This window comes from Festucalex cinctus, chromosome 13 (genome assembly GCF_051991245.1).
Source record: "Festucalex cinctus isolate MCC-2025b chromosome 13, RoL_Fcin_1.0, whole genome shotgun sequence".
In the NCBI taxonomy this organism is placed as follows: Eukaryota; Metazoa; Chordata; class Actinopteri; order Syngnathiformes; family Syngnathidae; genus Festucalex; species Festucalex cinctus.
Genome location: NC_135423.1, coordinates 28,067,762 through 28,089,571, shown reverse-complemented (window position 1 = coordinate 28,089,571; position 21,810 = coordinate 28,067,762). Strand labels below are relative to the sequence as shown.

Genomic DNA, 21,810 nt, shown 5'->3' with positions numbered 1-21,810 from the left:
GTTTTTTGTCATGTTGTCATCTTTCATGTTGTCTGTTTTACTGGATTTTTACTGATTTTGCAAGGCCCACAGAATATTGTGTTCTATTGCTATAAAACTCGGGCTGGGTATCGATTCAGATTTCCAAAATCGATTCAATTCAGAAGGATTCGATTCGATTCACAAAAAAAAATATTGTTCAGATTTTCAAATCTCAGCAGGGTGCTTGATCTTGGAACTGGTCCTGTTGTCCTGGTGTACTGGCCCGGGGATGTATTACAAGTTTATCATACCGCAAGTCGGCAGTGTCTCCTCTTTCATGTTCATGTAGAAAAAAAAGAAAAAAATAGTGTATTATTTCTAGGGGTGTGCCAAAAAATCGATTCATAAAAGAATCGAGATTCTCATTTATTAATCGAATCGAATCGATATTAATATCCAAAAATCATTTTATTTAAATTACAAATGAAGTAGGAAGGGAAAAGGCAGTTGTAGCCCACATGCTGGTTCTGTGGAAAAACGCACCTACAATACAAATTAATAAATGTTTAAACAAAAAAAGACACTTTAATATCTCTATTTGTCATTTTGTCTTGCAAAGCAGACTGGAGTAGATCATGACAATGTTGTGCATATCTGTAAATTGAAGCAGAAATCATTTGTCAATTAAAATAATTTTGAATCAAAAATCGTTTGAATCGAGAATCGAAAATCGATTCCGAATCGAATCATAAACCCAAAAATCGTAATCGAATCGAATCGTGAGACAGTCAAAGATTCCTAGCCCTAATTATTTCAATAAAAAGTTAAGACAAAATTATCAATACTTCTTGACTGATCGACGTATGTGATATACACGAATTGCTCACAGTTTAACAATATTTTTTGTTTTTTCAATGTATGATTGCAGATAAATTGCAAGGAGAAGGAATCTCGGGAAGTGAGAGCCAGTCTTGTAAAATCAGTGGAGATGTTCCAAAATCAAACATAACCAACATGTGCCAGTGTCAGTGCCATAGCAAAGTCAGATGGGCCTCAAATGCTGCTGTTGTTGACCTTACAGTGTTACCCTCTAATGAGATGTCAAAGCAGTTGCATACCGGATATCACACTAGTAAGTATCTTACCTGTATTCTCGGGACTTTCGATGCCAGTACAAGTACTCTAGTACTCACCGACACTGATACCACTGTCAATTTTGATACATAACATTTCAATTCAATCCATGCTATATAAACATGGAACCTAACAAAAGAAAGATAAGTAGGGAATTTTTTTTTCATCTTTTCCATTCTTTAGCAATCAACAGTAGTAGTAGTGGTAGTAGTAGTAGAAGTAGTAGTAGTAGCAGAGTAGTAGTCGTAGTAGTAGTAGTAGTAGTAGTAGTAGTAGTCGTAGTCGTAGTAGTCGTAATAGTAGTCGTAGTAGTCGTGGTAGTAGTAGTCGTAGTCGTAGTAGTAGTCGTAGTAGTATTAAATATGCGATATTAAAACGAGTGATAAACAGATATGTTTTTTTTCAGGGCTGATGCCGATACTGATTATTAGTCATCAAGGAGGTCGATAACCGATATTTCAAGCCGATATTCATTTGCAGTAAAAGAGAAAATAATAGCGTGAAAAAACAACTTTTCTTTTCATTTTAAACAAATAAACAATAGACATCTTTGTTTAATTAAATTTTTTTTACATAAATTGTAGGGAACTTCCAGGGTCATCAGCAAATTCAAAACTAAGCAAGTAGAAAATAAATAAATAAATAAATAAATAAATAAATAAATACATATAGTTTTCTACTGCAAATAAAGTTTTCCAAAATTTCAACATAATTTCTAATTTTTTCTTAATTAGGGCCCGAGTAGCGACCGCTGCGAGGTCCCTCTTGTTTTTGTAAGAATTATTATTCTTCCGCATCTTCTTCTTCTTCTCCGTAAACGATTGTATTTTTGAGGACCTAAACATTTACGAAAACTCACCAAACTTTGCAATCTCTTCGGGCCCAGTGAAAAATTTGATATTATGAACTTGTCATAACAACGCAACTCTATAGCGCCCCCTCGCGTAGAAAAATAAAAAACAATCCCGGCCCGTTTGACCTCGAGCTACAAAAATTGGCAGGCACGTGTAGCACCCCGAGACGCACAAAAAAGTCAGTGGAAGCCAGTTCCTAAAATGTACAGGAAGTGAGCTATGAATTTTTGAATGTCAAATTTTGGCCCATTTTGGCACATTCACTGTGGTCATGCTTTTTCCCCCTTTGCAAACATTTTTTATCCAATTGACATCAAACTTGCCATGTATCATCTCAACACCTGAGACAACAACTGGGCAAAAAATCTTAACTTTTCGAAATATTATATGACGGGGGCGGGGCATCAAAAATTGCCTTTAAAAATTCATTTGTCCAGAAAGACAAAATGCTTTATAACTCCCATGTACAAGCTCCAAAAAATCTCAAACTTCTCATGCAACTTAATAGTCACGGCCTGAAAACATCTATATCATAAAATTCACTTACATATAGCGTCACCTAGTGGTGACAATAAATGTGATAATTTACATTTTTAGCTACTGTGCCGAGCTCGTTGAAGGGATCCAGTTCAAAATTGGTCCAGAAAGTCTTTAGATGTTGATCATGCCCCACACCGAATATTGTAAGTTTTTACCAAAGGGCATGGCCGTGATGGTGCCGCAAAGTCTGATGATTTTTCTTGAGAATAAAAGCTGCTTTAACTTGACCCAGATGATCCTATCTTCTCAAAATTTCCCACATTTGATGAGAGTCCAGCCCTTAAGACATCTACGAACTTATATTCCATCTTACTGATAGCGCCACCTAGTGGCAATTTTTTTTCTTACAATTTTTCTTCAACCTTTTTCTCCAATCACATTAACTGGACCTACCTCATATTTGCTCAGAAGAGGGTTTTGGCCTTCATGATGTCACGACACGAAGTTTATGAGTTTTCGCGAATCGCTGTGGCCGTGGCTAAGCGCTCTTCGCCAAGAAAACAACGCCAATTTTGAGGGTCGAAACATACACACAAACTCTTGAAACTTGGCACACACATCTGGCCTGGTAAAATGAGCAATATTTTATCGTGTATTGTGCTATTTTTATAAAAAAATGATTGAATAGCGCCCCCCAGAAATTTTTAACGAAGCAGCCCCGCTTGTACGTTTAAGCAAGATCTTCGGAATTTTTTAGGTGTATGAGGGAGCCCAAGACATACAAAAAATCCTCTTGGACCCATATGCTAAAATAAACAGGAAGTGAGCTACGAATTTTTGAATGTCCCGTTTTTGACGATTTTTGCACATTTACAGGGGGCATACTTTTGCCCACTTCTCCTACATGTTTTATCTGAATGACTTCACACTTGACCTGGACCATGTCAAGACGTGAGCCAACGACAGGGGGAAAAATCTTGACTTTTCGAAATACTATATGATGAGGGTAGGGCATCAAATTTTGTGTTTCGCAATGAAAAAGGATATGTTCAATAACTCCCCGGTGCATGCTCCAAAAAATCCCAAACTTGACATGTATGTTTATAGTCAAGGCCTGAAGCTATATCTATGACAATATTCAGTTATATATGCAGCGCCACCTAGCCCTTGAGGCATAAAAAAAAATACCCCACTTACGGTATTTTGTACAAAAAATGTAAACTCATTCGAAGTGTGATCACGAAGTCATTTATGAATATTCTTCTACTTTCCACCACTCAAAATGTTTACTGGCATCAGACCTATCCAAACATACGTATTTTTTATTTAGTTCTATTTATTTATGATAGCCTCTATGGACGTTAAAAGCAGTATCGTGAATGAAGGATATGCTTAATAACTCCCCGGTACATGCTCCAAAAAATCCCAAACTTGACATGTATGTTTATAGTCAAGGCCTGAAGCTATCTCTATGACAATATTCAGTTCTAAATACAGCGCCACCTAGTCCTTGAGGCATAAAAAAAAATGCCTCACTTACGGTATTTTTGCAAAAATTGTAAACACATTCTAAGTGTGATAAATAAGTCATTTATGAATATTCTTTTACTTTCCACCACTCAAAATGTTCACTGGCATCAGACCGATCCAAACATATTTATTTTTTTATTTAGTTTCATATTTTTTTGATCGCCTCTATGGACAATAAAAGCAACATCGTGCAATGAGTACGAGCGATGATGTGTATATGTACTTTTGCAAAAAATACCAATCAGGGCACTTCATTGCCTTAAAATAAAAAAATAAAAAAAAGACGCTGATTTTTGCAGATCTTAACAATCACCAAAACCCATTGAGCTTGACACACTCATCACACCTGGCAAAAAAAATATATCCAAATGTAAAGGTTTATCATGGCATTGTCAAAGAAATTCTGTTTCTAATGTGTCAGTACACCAATGTGCAAGTAACCCAATGTGCAAGTACCCCAACGTGGTCCGGGCTGCGAGGGCCCTTTATAGCTGCTCGCAGCTCTAGTTATTATTTTTTTTATAAATTAAATAAAGTGTTGGGACTTCCCAGTGATTGCAGTGAATAAATAAATAGTTTTCTAATGTTTTCTACTGTAAATAAAGTTTTCCAAAATTTTAACATTTCTATTTTTTTTTTTTTAATTAGGGCCCGAGCAGCGGCGGTGCCGCTGCGAGGCCCGATTGTTTTTGTAGGAATTCTTCTTATTAGGGCCCGAGCAGCGGCGGCACCGGCGGCGGTGCCGCTGCGAGGCCCTATTGTTTTTGTAGGAATTCTTATTAGGGCCCGAGCAGCGGCGGCGGCGGTGCCGCTGCGAGGCCCTGTTTTCTAAGGAATTCTTAGTATTCTTTTTCTTTATTAGGGCCCGAGCAGCGGCGGCGGTGGTGCCGCTGCGAGGCCCTATTGTTTTTGTAGGAATTCTTCTTATTATTAGGGCCCGAGCAGCGGCGGCGGCGGTGCCGCTGCGAGGCCCTATTGTTTTTGTAGGAATTCTTATTATTATTATTCTTATTATTCTTCTCCGCAAACAATCGCATTTTTAGACACTAAACGTGACCGAAAACTCACCAAACTTTACACGCACATCAGGCCTGGCGAAAAATTTGATATTTTAAAGTCGCCATACATGATAACAGAAAAATGGCTCCTTAGCGCCCCCTACATAGGTTAAACGGATCCCTGTCCCGCTACGATTGTCCGACGGCTATGAAAATTGTGTGGCACCTGTAGCACATCCCAATGAACAAAAACCTCTTCGAAGTGTGTACCCTAAAATAGACAGAAAGTGAGGTATGAGTATTTAAATGTCCAATTTTTGCCAATTTTTGCACATTTACAGGGGTCATACTTTTGCCTGCTTCTCCTACACGGTTAACCCGATTGACTTCAAACTTGGGATGTACCATCTCAACATCTGGGACAACATCATTGTGAAAAATGAAAAGTTTTTGATATACTATATGACGGCGGCGGCGCATCAAATTTAGAGTTTAAAAATTCTTACTTCACAAAGCATTGCCGGTTGTACGTTTAATCTAGAGCTACGAAAATTGGTACACATATGTAACAGGCTATGACCTACAAAAAACTCTTTTTGAACCATATGCTAAACCTAACAGGAAGTCCACCATTTTGATTTATTTTGGAACGTGTTGCCATTTTTTTGGCCATTTCATTGGGGTCTTATTTTAACGAACTCCTCCTACAGTGTTTATCCGATCATCTTCAAACTTGGTGTGATTCATCTTAAGATGTTGAAGATGAAAAGTTATTGAAAGCTTTGTATTTCGTCGCACGCTGTTGTCATGGCATGCACTGTTTTTAAAGGAAAAAAAAATTCCTTAAAGAAGCATTCCCATTTGTACGAAGCAGCTAGAGCTACGAAAATTTGTAGACATATGTAACAGCCCAAGATGTACAAAAAAGTCTCTTGGTGCCCTGTGCTAAACCCAACAGGAAGTCCCCCAGGGGCCGGGCATCACATTTTGAGCTAAAAAACTCCTCTTTAACAAAGCATACCCGGCTGTACGTTTCACATAGAGTTACCAAAATTTGTAGAGGTATATAACAGCCTTCGAGGTACAAAAAACTCTTTTTGAACCATATGCTAAACCTAACAGGACGTCAGCCATTTTGATTTACTTTGGAATGTGTTGCCATTTTTTTTGGCCATTTCATAGGGGTCATATTTTAACAAACTCCTCCTACAGAGTTTATCCGATCATCTTCAAACTTGGTGTGATTCATCTTAAGATGTTGAAAATGAAAAGTTATTGAAAGTTTTTTATTTCGTCACACGCTGTTGTCGTGGCATGCACTTTTTGCAAAGGAAAAAAATCCTTCTTAATGAAGCATTCCCAGTTGTACGAATCAGCTAGAGCGACGAAAAATTGTAGACATATGTAACAGCCCAGGATGTACAAAAAAGTCTCTTGGTGCCATGTGCTAAACCCAACAGGAAGTCCCCCAGGGGCCGGGCATCACATTTTGAGCTAAAAAACTCCTCTTTAACGAAGCATTCCCGGTTGTACGTTTCACCTAGCGCTATGATAATTTGCAGGCATACATAAGAGCCCATGATGTACAAAAAAGTCTCTTGGAACCATGTGCTAAACCAAACAGGTAGTCTGCCATTTTGATTTATGATGGGATTTGTTGCCATTTTTTGTGGCCTTTTTCAGGGGTCATATTTTAACGAACCCCTCTCCTACAAAATTTATCCGACTGTCTTCAAACTTGGTGTGTTTCATCTTAAGATGTTTAAGATGCAAAGTAATCGAAAGTTTTTTATTTTGTAACACGCTGTTGCCATAGCAATGCATTGTTTGTCAAGTGCTGCTTTTTTTTTTTTTTTACACATGAAAACTCATGGAACTTTGCAAACACATCAGACTTGTCATGAACATGAATTTTCAGAGATTTATTGTGCAATTTGCAATAAATAGCGCCCTCTAGACATTTTTATGAAGCATTTCCGATTGTATGATTATGCTAGACCTACAAAAAAGTATTATGTAGCCATTTGCCAAACCAAAGAGGAAGTCCGCTATTTTGATTTTATTTTGGGAATTATACATAATTTTTGGCCTTTTTCATTAAACTTTGCACAGACAAGGCATGGAAAAAACTAACATTTTAAATGGTCCTTGTTCCATGTAACAGTTGTCAAGTGCTGCTTTTTTTTTTTTTTATACACATGAAAACTCATGAAACTTTGCAAACACATCAGACTTGTCATGAACATGAATTTTCAGAGATTTATTGTGCAATTTGCAATAAATAGCGCCCTCTAGACATTTTTATGAAGCATTTCCGATTGTATGATTATGCTAGACCTACAAAAAAGTATTATGTAGCCATTTGCCAAACCAAAGAGGAAGTCCGCTATTTTGATTTTATTTTGGGAATTATACATCATTTTTGGCCTTTTTCATGAAACTTTGCACAGACAAGGCATGGAAAAAACTAACATTTTAAATGGTCCTTGTTCCATGTAACAGTACCCCAACGTGCCAGTACCCTGACGTGCAAGTAACCCAACGTTGTGCTCAATAGCGCCCTCTATGCATTTTTATGGAGCATTTCCAATTGTTTGATTCAAGCGATACACAACTAAAGATGACTTGACCTAGATTTGTGAAAACTGGGAGGCATACCTATTAGCTTAAGACCTACAAAAAGTATTCTGTAGCCGTATGCTAAACCTAAAAGGAAGTCCGCCATTTTGAATTTATTTTGGGAATTGCGCACCATATTTTGCGTTTTGATTAAACTTTGCACACACAAGGCTTGTCAAAAACATTTTAGATGGTCCTTGTCCTATTTGACAGTACCCCAACGTGCCAGTACCCCGACGTGCAAGTACCCCAACGTGGCCCGGGTTGCGAGGGCCCTTTATAGCTGCTCGCAGCTCTAGTTAGGGCCCGAGCAGCGACCGCTGCGAGGTCCCTATTGTTCCTGAAGGAATTCTTATTAGGGCCCGAGCAGCGGCGGCGGCGGTGCCGCTGCGAGGCCCAGCGGCGGCGGCGGTGCCGCTGCGAGGCCCTATTGTTTTTGTAGGAATTCTTCTTATTATTATTCTTCTTATTATTATTCTCCGCAAACAATCGCATTTTTGAGACACTAAACGTGACCGAAAACTCACCAAACTTTACACGCACATCAGGCCTGGCGAAAAATTTGATATTTTAAAGTCGCCATACATGATAACAGAAAAATGGCTCCTTAGCGCCCCCTACATAGGTTAAACGGATCCCTGTCCCGCTACGATTGTCCGACGGCTATGAAAATTGTGTGGCACCTGTAGCACATCCCAATGAACAAAAACCTCTTTGAAGTGTGTACCCTAAAATAGACAGAAAGTGAGGTATGAGTATTTAAATGTCCAATTTTTGCCAATTTTTGCACATTTACAGGGGTCATACTTTTGCCCGCTTCTCCTACACGGTTAACCCGATTGACTTCAAACTTGGGATGTACCATCTCAACACCTGGGACAACATCATTGTGAAAAATGAAAAGTTTTTGATATACTATATGACGGCGGCGGCGCATCAAATTTAGAGTTTAAAAATTCTTACTTCACGAAGCATTGCCGGTTGTACGTTTAATCTAGAGCTACGAAAATTGGTACACATATGTAACAGGCTATGACCTACAAAAAACTATTTTTGAACCATATGCTAAACCTAACAGGAAGTCCACCATTTTGATTTATTTTGGAACGTGTTGCCATTTTTTTGGCCATTTCATTGGGGTCTTATTTTAACGAACTCCTCCTACAGTGTTTATCCGATCATCTTCAAACTTGGTGTGATTCATCTTAAGATGTTGAAGATGAAAAGTTATTGAAAGCTTTGTATTTCGTCGCACGCTGTTGTCATGGCATGCACTGTTTTTAAAGGAAAAAAAATATCCTTAAAGAAGCATTCCCATTTGTACGAAGCAGCTAGAGCTACGAAAATTTGTAGACATATGTAACAGCCCAAGATGTACAAAAAAGTCTCTTGGTGCCCTGTGCTAAACCCAACAGGAAGTCCCCCAGGGGCCGGGCATAACATTTTGAGCTAAAAAACTCCTCTTTAACAAAGCATACCCGGCTGTACGTTTCACATAGAGTTACCAACATTTGTAGAGGTATATAACAGCCCTCGAGGTACAAAAAACTCTTTTTGAACCATATGCTAAACCTAACAGGACGTCCGCCATTTTGATTTACTTTGGAATGTGTTGCCATTTTTTTTGGCCATTTCATAGGGGTCATATTTTAACAAACTCCTCCTACAGAGTTTATCCGATCATCTTCAAACTTGGTGTGATTCATCTTAAGATGTTGAAAATGAAAAGTTATTGAAAGTTTTTTATTTCGTCACACGCTGTTGTCGTGGCATGCACTTTTTGCAAAGGAAAAAAATCCTTCTTAATGAAGCATTCCAAGTTGTACGAAGCAGCTAGAGCGACGAACAATTGTAGACATATGTAACAGCCCAGGATGTACAAAAAAGTCTCTTGGTGCCATGTGCTTAACCCAACAGGAAGTCCCCCAGGGGCCGGGCATCACATTTTGAGTTAAAAAACTCCTCTTTAACGAAGCATTCCCGGTTGTACGTTTCACCTAGCGCTATGATAATTTGCAGGCATACATAAGAGCCCATGATGTACAAAAAAGTCTCTTGGAACCATGTGCTAAACCAAACAGGTAGTCTGCCATTTTGATTTATGATGGGATTTGTTGCCATTTTTTGTGGCCTTTTTCAGGGGTCATATTTTAACGAACCCCTCCTACAAAATTTATCCGACTGTCTTCAAACTTGGTGTATTTCATCTTAAGATGTTTAAGATGCAAAGTAATCGAAAGTTTTTTATTTTGTAACACGCTGTTGCCATAGCAATGCATTGTTTGTCAAAGTGCTGCTTTTTTTTTTTTATACACATGAAAACTCATGAAACTTTGCAAACACATCAGACTTGTCATGAACATGAATTTTCAGAGATTTATTGTGCAATTTGCAATAAATAGCGCCCTCTAGACATTTTTATGAAGCATTTCCGATTGTATGATTATGCTAGACCTACAAAAAAGTATTATGTAGCCATTTGCCAAACCAAAGAGGAAGTCCGCTATTTTGATTTTATTTTGGGAATTATACATCATTTTTGGCCTTTTTCATGAAACTTTGCACAGACAAGGCATGGAAAAAACTAACATTTTAAATGGTCCTTGTTCCATGTAACAGTACCCCAACGTGCCAGTACCTTGACGTGCAAGTAACCCAACGTTGTGCTCAATAGCGCCCTCTATGCATTTTTATGGAGCATTTCCAATTGTATGATTCAAGCGATACACAACTAAAGATGACTTGACCTAGATTTGTGAAAACTGGGAGGCATACCTATTAGCTTAAGACCTACAAAAAGTATTCTGTAGCTGTATGCTAAACCTAAAAGGAAGTCCGCCATTTTGAATTTATTTTGGGAATTGCGCACCATATTTTGCATTTTGATTAAACTTTGCACACACAAGGCTTGTCAAAAACATTTTAGATGGTCCTTGTCCTATTTGACAGTACCCCAACGTGCCAGTACCCCGACGTGCAAGTACCCCAACGTGGCCCGGGTTGCGAGGGCCCTTTATAGCTGCTCGCAGCTCTAGTTAGGGCCCGAGCAGCGGCGGCGCCGCTGCGAGGCCCTATTGTTTTTGTAGGAATTCTTCTTATTATTAGGGCCCGAGCAGCGACCGCTGCGAGGTCCCTATTGTTCCTGAAGGAATTCTTCTTCTTCTTCTTCTTCTTCTTCTTTTTCTTTGTTATTATTCTTTTCCGCAAACAACCACATTTTTGAGGCACTAAACATGAACGAAAACTCACCAAACTTTACACGCAGATCGGGCCTGGCGAAAAATTTGATATTTTAAAGTCGCCATACATGATAACAGAAAAATGGCTCTGTAGCGCCACCTACATAGGTTTAACGGATCCCTGTCCCGCTACGATTGTCCTATGGCTACGAAAATTGTGTGGCACCTGTAGCACATCCAGATGAACAAAAACCTCTTTGATATGTGTACCCTAAAATAGACAGGAAGTGAGGTATGAGTATTTGAATGTCCAATTTTGGCCCATTTTTGCACATTTACAGGGGTCATACTTTTGCCCGCTTCTCCTACACGGTTAACCCGATTGACTTCAAACTTGGGCTGTACCATCTCAACACCTGGGACAACATCATGGTAAAAAATCTAAAGTTTTTGACATACTATATGACGGTGGCGGGGCATCAAATTTACAGTTTCAAAATTCTTACTTAACAAAGCATTGCCGGTGGTACGTTTAATTGAGAGCCACGAAAATTGGTACACATATGTAACAGACTATGATCTACAAAAAAGCCTGTTGGTGCCATATGCTAAACCTAACAGGAAGTCCGCCAGAGGCGAGGCATCAAACTTTGTGTTTCAAAATTCTTATTTAATGAAGCATTCCCGGCTGTACATTTCACCTAGAGTTACCAACATTTGAAGACATATGTAACAGCCCTCAAGGTACAAAAAACTCTTTTTGAACCATATGCTAAACCGAACAGGAAGTCCACCATTTTGATTTACTTTGGAACGTGTTGCCATTTTTTGGGCCATTTCATAGGGGTCTTATTTTAACGAACTCCTCCTACAGAGTTTATCCGATCATCTCCAAACTTGGTGTGATTCATCTTAAGATGTTGAAGATGAAAAGTTATTGAAAGCTTTTTATTTCGTCGCACGCTGTTGCCGTGGCATGCACAGTTTGCAAAGGAAAAAATTCCCTCTTAATGAAGCATTCCCAGTTGTACGAAGCAGCGAGAGCTACGAAAATTTAGAGACAAATTTAACAGCCCACGATGTACAAAAAAGTCTCTTGGTGCCATGTGCTAAACCCAACAGGAAGTCCCGTAGGGGCCGGTCATCACATTTTGAGGTAAAAAACTCCTCTTTAACGAAGCATTCCCGGTTGTACGTTTCACCTAGCGCTATGATAATTTAGAGGCATACATAAGAGCCCACGATGTACAAAAAAGTCTCTTGGAACCATCTGCTAAACCAAACAGGAAGTCCGCCATTTTGATTTACGTTGGGATTTGTAGCCATTTTTTGTGGCCTTTTTTAGGGGTCATATTTTAACGAACTCCTCCTACAAAATTTATCCGACTGTCTTCAAACTTGGTGTGCTTCATCTTAAGATGTTTAAGATACAAAGTTATCGAAAGTGTTTTATTTTGTCGCACGCCGTTGCCATAGCGGTGCATTGTTTGCCAAGTAAAATGCTGCTTTTTTTTTTTTATCTAAACATGTGCAAAAACTCATGAAACTTTACACACACATCAGGCTTGTCATAAGCATGAATATTTTAGAGAGTTTTTCTGCAATTTTCAATAAATGGCTCAATAGCGCCATCTCGACATTTTTATGAAGCTTTTGGAAATGTATGATTCAGCTAGATGTGAAAAAATTTGGATACCTATCAGCCTAAGACTTACAAAAAAGTTTCTAAAGCCATATGCTAAACCAAACAGGAAGTCTGCCATTTTGATTAACTTTGGTATTTGATACCATTTTTGGGGCCTTTTATAGGCGTCATATATTCTTTGGTACGTTTCATCTTAAGATATTTAAGATGAAAAGTTATTGAAATTTTTTATTTAGTCGCACGCCTTTGCTGTAGCGATGCATTGTTTGAAAAGAAAAATGTTTTTTATATGATTCAGCTAGATGTGTGAATATTGGGAGATCAGCCTAAGACTTACAAAAAAGTTTCTAAAGCCATATGCTAAACCAAACAGGAAGTCTGCCATTTTGATTAACTTTGGTATTTGTTGCCATTTTTGGGGCCTTTTATAGGCGTCATATATTATTTGGCGCGTTTCATCTTAAGATATTTAAGATGAAAAGTTATTGAAATTTTTTATTTTGTTGCACGCCTTTGCTGTAGCGATGCATCGTTTGCAAAGAAAAATGTTTTTTATATGATTCAGCTAGATGTGTGAATATTGGGAGGCATACCTATCAGCCTAATACCTCCAAAAAGTATTCTATAGCCATGTGCCAATCCATTTTGATTTTAAATTGTGCATCATTTTTGGCCTTCCATGAAACTTTGCAAACACAAAGCATGTCTAAAACATTTACAATTTAGACGGTTTCCTATGAAACAGTACCCCAATATGCCAGTACCCCGACATGCAAATACCCCAACGTGGCCCGGGTTGCGAGGGCCCTTTATAGCTGCTCGCAGCTCTAGTTATTCTTATTATTATTCTTCTCCGCAAACAATCGCATTTTTGAGACACTAAACGTGACCAAAAACTCACCAAACTTTACACGCACATCAGGCCTGGCGAAAAATTTGATATTTTAAAGTCGCCATACATGATAACAGAAAAATGGTTCCTTAGCGCCCCCTACATAGGTTAAACGGATCCCTGTCCCGCTACGATTGTCCGACGGCTATGAAAATTGTGTGGCACCTGTAGCACATCCCAATGAACAAAAACCTCTTTGAAGTGTGTACCCTAAAATAGACAGAAAGTGAGGTATGAGTATTTAAATGTCCAATTTTTGCCAATTTTTGCACATTTACAGGGGTCATACTTTTGCCCGCTTCTCCTACACGGTTAACCCGATTGACTTCAAACTTGGGATGTACCATCTCAACACCTGGGACAACATCATTGTGAAAAACGAAAAGTTTTTGATATACTATATGACGGCGGCGGCGCATCAAATTTAGAGTTTAAAAATTCTTACTTCACGAAGCATTGCCGGTTGTACGTTTAATCTAGAGCTACAAAAATTGGTACACATATGTAACAGGCTATGACCTACAAAAAACTCTTTTTGAACCATATGCTAAACCTAACAGGAAGTCCACCATTTTGATTTATTTTGGAACGTGTTGCCATTTTTTTGGCCATTTCATTGGGGTCTTATTTTAACGAACTCCTCCTACAGTGTTTATCCGATCATCTTCAAACTTGGTGTGATTCATCTTAAGATGTTGAAGATGAAAAGTTATTGAAAGCTTTGTATTTCGTCGCACGCTGTTGTCATGGCATGCACTGTTTTTAAAGGAAAAAAATATATCCTTCAAGAAGCATTCCCATTTGTACGAAGCAGCTAGAGCTATGAAAATTTGTAGACATATGTAACAGCCCAAGATGTACAAAAAAGTCTCTTGGTGCCCTGTGCTAAACCCAACAGGAAGTCCCCCAGGGGCCGGGCATCACATTTTGAGCTAAAAAACTCCTCTTTAACAAAGCATACCCGGCTGTACGTTTCACATAGAGTTACCAACATTTGTAGAGGTGTATAACAGCCCTCGAGGTACAAAAAACTCTTTTTGAACCATATGCTAAACCTAACATGACGTCCGCTATTTTGATTTACTTTGGAATGTGTTGCCATTTTTTTCTGGCCATTTCATAGGGGTCATATTTTAACAAACTCCTCCTACAGAGTTTATCCGATCATCTTCAAACTTGGTGTGATTCATCTTAAGATGTTGAAAATGAAAAGTTATTGAAAGTTTTTTATTTCGTCACACGCTGTTGTCGTGGCATGCACTTTTTGCAAAGGAAAAAAAATCCTTCTTAATGAAGCATTCCCAGTTGTACAAAGCAGCTAGAGCGACGAAAAATTGTAGACATATGTAACAGCCCAGGATGTACAAAAAAGTCTCTTGGTGCCATGTGCTAAACCCAACAGGAAGTCCCCCAGGGGCCGGGCATCACATTTTGAGCTAAAAAACTCCTCTTTAACGAAGCATTCCCGGTTGTACGTTTCACCTAGCGCTATGATAATTTGCAGGCATACATAAGAGCCCATGATGTACAAAAAAGTCTCTTGGAACCATGTGCTAAACCAAACAGGAAGTCTGCCATTTTGATTTATGATGGGATTTGTTGCCATTTTTTGTGGCCTTTTTCAGGGGTCATATTTTAACGAACCCCTCCTACAAAATTTATCCGACTGTCTTCAAACTTGGTGTGTTTCATCTTAAGATGTTTAAGATGCAAAGTAATCGAAAGTTTTTTATTTTGTAACACGCTGTTGCCATAGCAATGCATTGTTTGTCAAGTGCTGCTTTTTTTTTTTTTTATACACATGAAAACTCATGAAACTTTGCAAACACATCAGACTTGTCATGAACATGAATTTTCAGAGATTTATTGTGCAATTTGCAATAAATAGCGCCCTCTAGACATTTTTATGAAGCATTTCCGATTGTATGATTATGCTAGACCTACAAAAAAGTATTATGTAGCCATTTGCCAAACCAAAGAGGAAGTCCGCTATTTTGATTTTATTTTGGGAATTATACATCATTTTTGGCCTTTTTCATTAAACTTTGCACAGACAAGGCATGGAAAAAAATAACATTTTAAATGGTCCTTGTTCCATGTAACAGTTGTCAAGTGCTGCTTTTTTTTTTTTTATACACATGAAAACTCATGAAACTTTGCAAACACATCAGACTTGTCATGAACATGAATTTTTCAGAGATTTATTGTGCAATTTGCAATAAATAGCGCCCTCTAGACATTTTTATGAAGCATTTCCGATTGTATGATTATGCTAGACCTACAAAAAAGTATTATGTAGCCATTTGCCAAACCAAAGAGGAAGTCCGCTATTTTGATTTTATTTTGGGAATTATACATCATTTTTGGCCTTTTTCATTAAACTTTGCACAGACAAGGCATGGAAAAAACTAACATTTTAAATGGTCCTTGTTCCATGTAACAGTACCCCAACGTGCCAGTACCCTGACGTGCAAGTAACCCAACGTTGTGCTCAATAGCGCCCTATATGCATTTTTATGGAGCATTTCCAATTGTATGATTCAAGCGATACACAACTAAAGATGACTTGACCAAGATTTATGAAAACTGGGAGGCATACCTATTAGCTTAAGACCTACAAAAGGTATTCTGTAGCCGTATGCTAAACCTAAAAGGAAGTCCACCATTTTGAATTTATTTTGGGAATTGCACACCATATTTTGCGTTTTGATTAAACTTTGCACACACAAGGCTTGACAAAAACATTTTAGATGGTCCTTGTCCTATTTGACAGTACCCCAACGTGCCAGTACCCCGACGTGCAAGTACCCCAACGTGGCCCGGGTTGCGAGGGCCCTTTATAGCTGCTCGCAGCTCTAGTTAGGGCCCGAGCAGCGACCGCTGCGAGGTCCCTATTGTTTTTGTAAAAATTATTATTATTATTAGGGCCCGAGCAGCGACCGCTGCGAGGTCCCTATTGTTTTTCGTTCGAATTATTATTATTATTATTATTATTATTATTATTAATATTATTATTAGGGCCCGAGCAGCGACCGCTGCGAGGTCCCTATTGTTCCTGAAGGAATTCTTATTAGGGCCCGAGCAGCGACCGCTGCGAGGTCCCTATTGTTCCTGAAGGAATTCTTATTGTTATTCTTTTCCGCAAACAATCACATTTTTGAGACACTAAACGTGAACGAAAACTCACCAAACTTAACACGCAGATCGGGCCTGGCGAAAAATTTGATATTTTAAAGTCGCCATACATGATAACAGAAAAATGGCTCTGTAGCGCCACCTACATAGCTTAAACGGATCCCTGTCCCGCTACGATTGTCCTACAGCTATGAAAATTTTGTGGCACCTGTAGCATATCCAGATGAACAAAAACCTCTTTGATCTGTGTACCCTAAAATAGACAGGAAGTGAGATATGAGTATTTAAATGTCCAATTTTGGCCAATTTTTGCACATTTACAGGGGTCATACTTTTGCCCGCTTCTCCTACACGGTTAATCCGATTGACTTCAAACTTGGGATGTACCATCTCAAGACCTCGGACAACACCATGGTAAAAAATCAAAAGTTTTTGACATACTATATGACGGTGGCGGGGCATCAAATTTACAGTTTCAAAATTCTTACTTAACGAAGCATTGCCGGTGGTACGTTTAACCAAGAGCTATGAAAATTGGTACACATATGTAACAGACTATGATCTACAAAAAGCCTGTTGGTGCCATATGCTAAACCTAACAGGAAGTCCGCCAGAGGCGAGGCATCAAATTTTGTGTTTCAAAATTCTAACTTAATGAAGCATTCCCGGCTGTACATTTCACCTAGAGTTACCAACATTTGAAGACATATGTAACAGCCCTCAAGGTACAAAAAACTCTTTTTGAACCATATGCTAAACCGAACAGGAAGTCCGCCATTTTGATTTACTTTGGAACGTGTTACCATTTTTTGGGCCATTTCATAGGGGTCTTATTTTAACGAACTCCTCCTACAGAGTTTATCCGATCATCTCCAAACTTGGTGTGATTCATCTTAAGATGTTGAAGATGAAAAGTTATTGAAAGCTTTTTATTTCGTCGCACGCTGTTGCCGTGGCATGCACAGTTTGCAAAGGAAAAAATTCCTTCTTAATGAAGCATTCCCAGTTGTACGAAGCAGCTCGAGCTACGAAAATTTGGAGACAAATGTAACAGCCCATGATGTACAAAAAAAGTCTCTTGGTGCCATGTGCTAAACCCAACAGGAAGTCCCGTAGGGGCCGGGCATCACATTTTGAGCTAAAAAATTCCTCTTTAACGAAGCATTCCCGGTTGTACGTTTCACCTAGCGCTATGATAATTTGGAGGCATACATAAGAGCCCACGATATACAAAAAAAGTCTCTTAGAACCATATGCTAAACCAAACAGGAAGTCCGGCATTTTGATTTACGTTGGGATTTGTAGCCATTTTTTGTGGCCTTTTTTAGGGGTCACATTTTAACGAACTCCTACGAAATTTATCCGACTGTCTTCCAACTTGGTGTGTTTCATCTTAAGATGTTTAAGATGCAAAGTTATCGAACGTTTTTTTTATTTTGTCGCAAGCCGTTGCCATAGCGATGCATTATTTGCCAAGTAAAATGCTGCTTTTTTTTTTTTTGTCTAAACGAGTGAAAACTCATGAAACTTTACACACACATCAGACTTGTCATAAACATGAATATTTTAGAGATTTCTTGTGCAATTTGCAATAAATGGCTCAATAGCGCCCTATAGACATTTTTATGAAGCTTTTGGAAATGTATGATTCAGCTAGATTTGTAAAAATTGGGATACCTATCAGCCTAAGACTGACAAAAAAGTTTCTAAAGCCATATGCTAAACCAAACAGGAAGTCTGCCATTTTGATTTACTTTGCTATTTGTAGCCATTTTTTGGGGCCTTTTATAGGCCTCATATTTTCTACAAAACTTATCAGATTGTCTTCATTCTTTGGCGTGTTTCATCTGAAGATATTTAAGATGAAAAGTTCTTGAAATTGTTTGTCACGCCTTTGCTCTAGCGATGCATTGTTTGCAAAGAAAAATGCTTTTTTTTTTGAAAGTCTAAACATGAGCGAAAACTCAAAACTTTGCACACAGATCAGACCTCTCAAGAACATGAATATTTTAGAGATTTGTTGTGCAATTTGTAATAAATGGCTCAATAGCGCCCTTTAGACATTTTTTATGAAGTATTTCCGATTATATGATTCAGCTAGATGTGTGAATATTTGGAGGCACACCTATCAGTCTAATACCAAGAAAGATTATTCTATAGCCATGTGCCAAACCATTTTGATTTTATTTTGTTAATTGTGCAGCATTTTTGGCCTTTCCATGAAACTTTGCAAGCACAAAGCATGGCAAAAACATTTACAATTTAGACGGTTTCCTATGAAACAGTACCCCAACATGTCAGTACCCCGACGTGCAAGTACCCCAACGTGGCCCAGGTTGCGAGGGCCCTTTATAGCTGCTCGTTATTCTTCTTCTTCTTTTTCTTTGTTATTATTCTTTTCCGCAAACAACCACATTTTTGAGGCACTAAACATGAACGAAAACTCACCAAACTTTACACGCAGATCGGGCCTGGCGAAAAATTTGATATTTTAAAGTCGCCATACATGATAACAGAAAAATGGCTCTGTAGCGCCACCTACATAGGTTTAACGGATCCCTGTCCCGCTACGATTGTCATATCGCTATGAAAATTGTGTGGCACCTGTAGCACATCCAGATGAACAAAAACCTCTTTGATATGTGTACCCTAAAATAGACAGGAAGTGAGGTATGAGTATTTGAAGGTCCAATTTTGGCCCATTTTTGCACATTTACAGGGGTCATACTTTTGCCCGCTTCTCCTCCACGGTTAACCCGATTGACTTCAAACTTGGGATGTACCATCTCAACACCTGGGACAACATCATTGTGAAAAATGAAAAGTTTTTGATATACTATATGACGGCGGCGGCGCATCAAATTTAGAGTTTAAAAATTCTTACTTCACGAAGCATTGCCGGTTGTACGTTTAATCTAGAGCTACGAAAATTGGTACACATATGTAACAGGCTATGACCTACAAAAAACTCTTTTTGAACCATATGCTAAACCTAACAGGAAGTCCACCATTTTGATTTATTTTGGAACGTGTTGCCATTTTTTTGGCCATTTCATTGGGGTCTTATTTTAACGAACTCCTCCTACAGTGTTTATCCGATCATCTTCAAACTTGGTGTGATTCATCTTAAGATGTTGAAGATGAAAAGTTATTGAAAGCTTTGTATTTCGTCGCACGCTGTTGTCATGGCATGCACTGTTTGCAAAGGAAAAAAAATATCCATAAAGAAGCATTCCCATTTGTACGAAGCAGCTAGAGCTACGAAAATTTGTAGACATATGTAACAGCCCAAGATGTACAAAAAAAGTCTCTTGGTGCCCTGTGCTAAACCCAACAGGAAGTCCCCCAGGGGCCGGGCATCACATTTTGAGCTAAAAAAATCCTCTTTAACGAAGCATACCCGGCTGTACGTTTCACCTAGAGTTACCAAAATTTGTAGAGGTATATAACAGCCCTCGAGGTACAAAAAACTCTTTTTGAACCATATGCTAAACCTAACAGGACGTCCGCCATTTTGATTTACTTTGGAATGTGTTGCCATTTTTTTTTGGCCATTTCATAGGGGTCATATTTTAACAAACTCCTCCTACAGAGTTCATCCGATCATCTTCAAACTTGGTGTGATTCATCTTAAGATGTTGAAAATGAAAAGTTATTGAAAGTTTTTTATTTCGTCACACGCTGTTGTTGTGGCATGCACTTTTTGCAAAGGAAAAAAATCCTTCTTAATGAAGCATTCCCAGTTGTACGAAGCAGCTAGAGCGACGAAAAATTGTAGACATATGTAACAGCCCAGGATGTACAAAAAAGTCTCTTGGTGCCATGTGCTAAACCCAACAGGAAGTCCCCCAGGGGCCGGGCATCACATTTTGAGCTAAAAACCTCCTCTTTAACGAAGCATTCCAGGTTGTACGTTTCACCTAGCGCTATGATAATTTGCAGGCATCCATAAGAGCCCACGATGTACAAAAAAGTCTCTTGGAACCATGTGCTAAACCAAACAGGAAGTCCGCCATTTTGATTTCTGATGGGATTTGTTGCCATTTTTTGTGGCCTTTTTCAGGAGTCATATTTTAACGAACCCCTCCTACAAAATTTGTCCGACTGTCTTCAAACTTGGTGTGTTTCATCTTAAGATGTTTAAGATGCAAAGTAATCGAAAGTTTTTTATTTTGTCACACGCTGTTGCCATAGCAATGCATTGTTTGCCAAGTGCTGCTTTTTTTTTTTTATTTATACATGTGTGAAAACTCATGAAACTTTGCAAACACATCAGACTTGTCATGAACATGAATTTTTAGAGATTTATTGTGCAATTTGCAATAAATAGTGCCCTCTAGACATTTTTATGAAGCATTTCCGATTGTATGATTATGCTAGACCTACAAAAAAGTATTATGTAGCCATTTGCCAAACCAAAGAGGAAGTCCGCTATTTTGATTTTATTTTGGGAATTATACATCATTTTTGGCCTTTTTCATGAAACTTTGCACAGACAAGGCATGGAAAAAACTAACATTTTAAATGGTCCTTGTTCCATGTAACAGTACCCCAACGTGCCAGTACCCTGACGTGCAAGTAACCCAACGTTGTGCTCAATAGCGCCCTCTATGCATTTTTATGGAGCATTTCCAATTGTATGATTCAAGCGATACACAACTAAAGATGACTTGACCTAGATTTGTGAAAACTGGGAGGCATACCTATTAGCTTCGCATTTTTGAGACACTAAACGTCAACGTAAACTCACCAAATTTTACACACACATCAGGCCTGGCGAAAAATTTGATATTTTAAAGTCGCCATAGATGATAACAGAAAAATGGCTCTGGAGCGCCACCTACATAGGTTAAACGGATCCCTGTCCCGCTATGATTGTCCTACGGCTATAAAAATTGTGTGGCACCTGTAGCACATCCAGATGAACAAAAACCTCTTTGATATGTGTACCCTAAAATAGACAGGAAGTGAGATATGAGTATTTAAATGTCCAATTTTGGCCCATTTTTGCACATTTACAGGGGTCATACTTTTGCCCGCTTCTCCTACACGGTTAACCCGATTGACTTCAAACTTGGGATGTACCATCTCAACACCTGGGACAACATCATGGTAAAAAAATCTAGAGTTTTTGACATACTATATGACGGCGGCGAGGCATCAAATTTAGAGTTTAATAATTCTTACTGAACGAAGCATTGCCGGTTGTACGTTTAATCCAGAGCTACGAAAATTGGTACACATATGTAACAGACTATGACCTACAAAAAACTATTTTTGAACCATGTGCTAAACCTAACAGGAAGTCCACCATTTTGATTTACTTTGGAATGTGTTGCCATTTTTTGGCCATTTCATAGGGGTCTTATTTTAACGAACTCCT

At 38.6% G+C, this 21,810-nt stretch overlaps 1 protein-coding gene and 1 long non-coding RNA gene across 6 annotated transcripts in view; one reads left to right on the top strand and one right to left on the bottom strand.

The window, feature by feature from the left end:
- The window catches only part of brip1 (BRCA1 interacting helicase 1), a 484,938-nt gene that overhangs the window by 9,209 nt on the left and 453,919 nt on the right, over positions 1 to 21,810 (top strand). For 2 of the 5 annotated variants that reach the window (XM_077540667.1, XM_077540666.1), the window contains exon 3: positions 890 to 1,093. The exons of the other annotated variants lie outside the window; for them this stretch is intronic. In XM_077540667.1, the coding sequence (XP_077396793.1) occupies positions 890 to 1,093 (204 nt within the window). The remainder of the gene's footprint in view (positions 1 to 889; positions 1,094 to 21,810) is intronic. 5 annotated transcript variants of the gene reach the window in all.
- The window catches only part of LOC144033008 (uncharacterized), a 38,413-nt gene that overhangs the window by 1,490 nt on the left and 15,113 nt on the right, over positions 1 to 21,810 (bottom strand). The gene's annotated exons all lie outside the window — the stretch shown is intronic.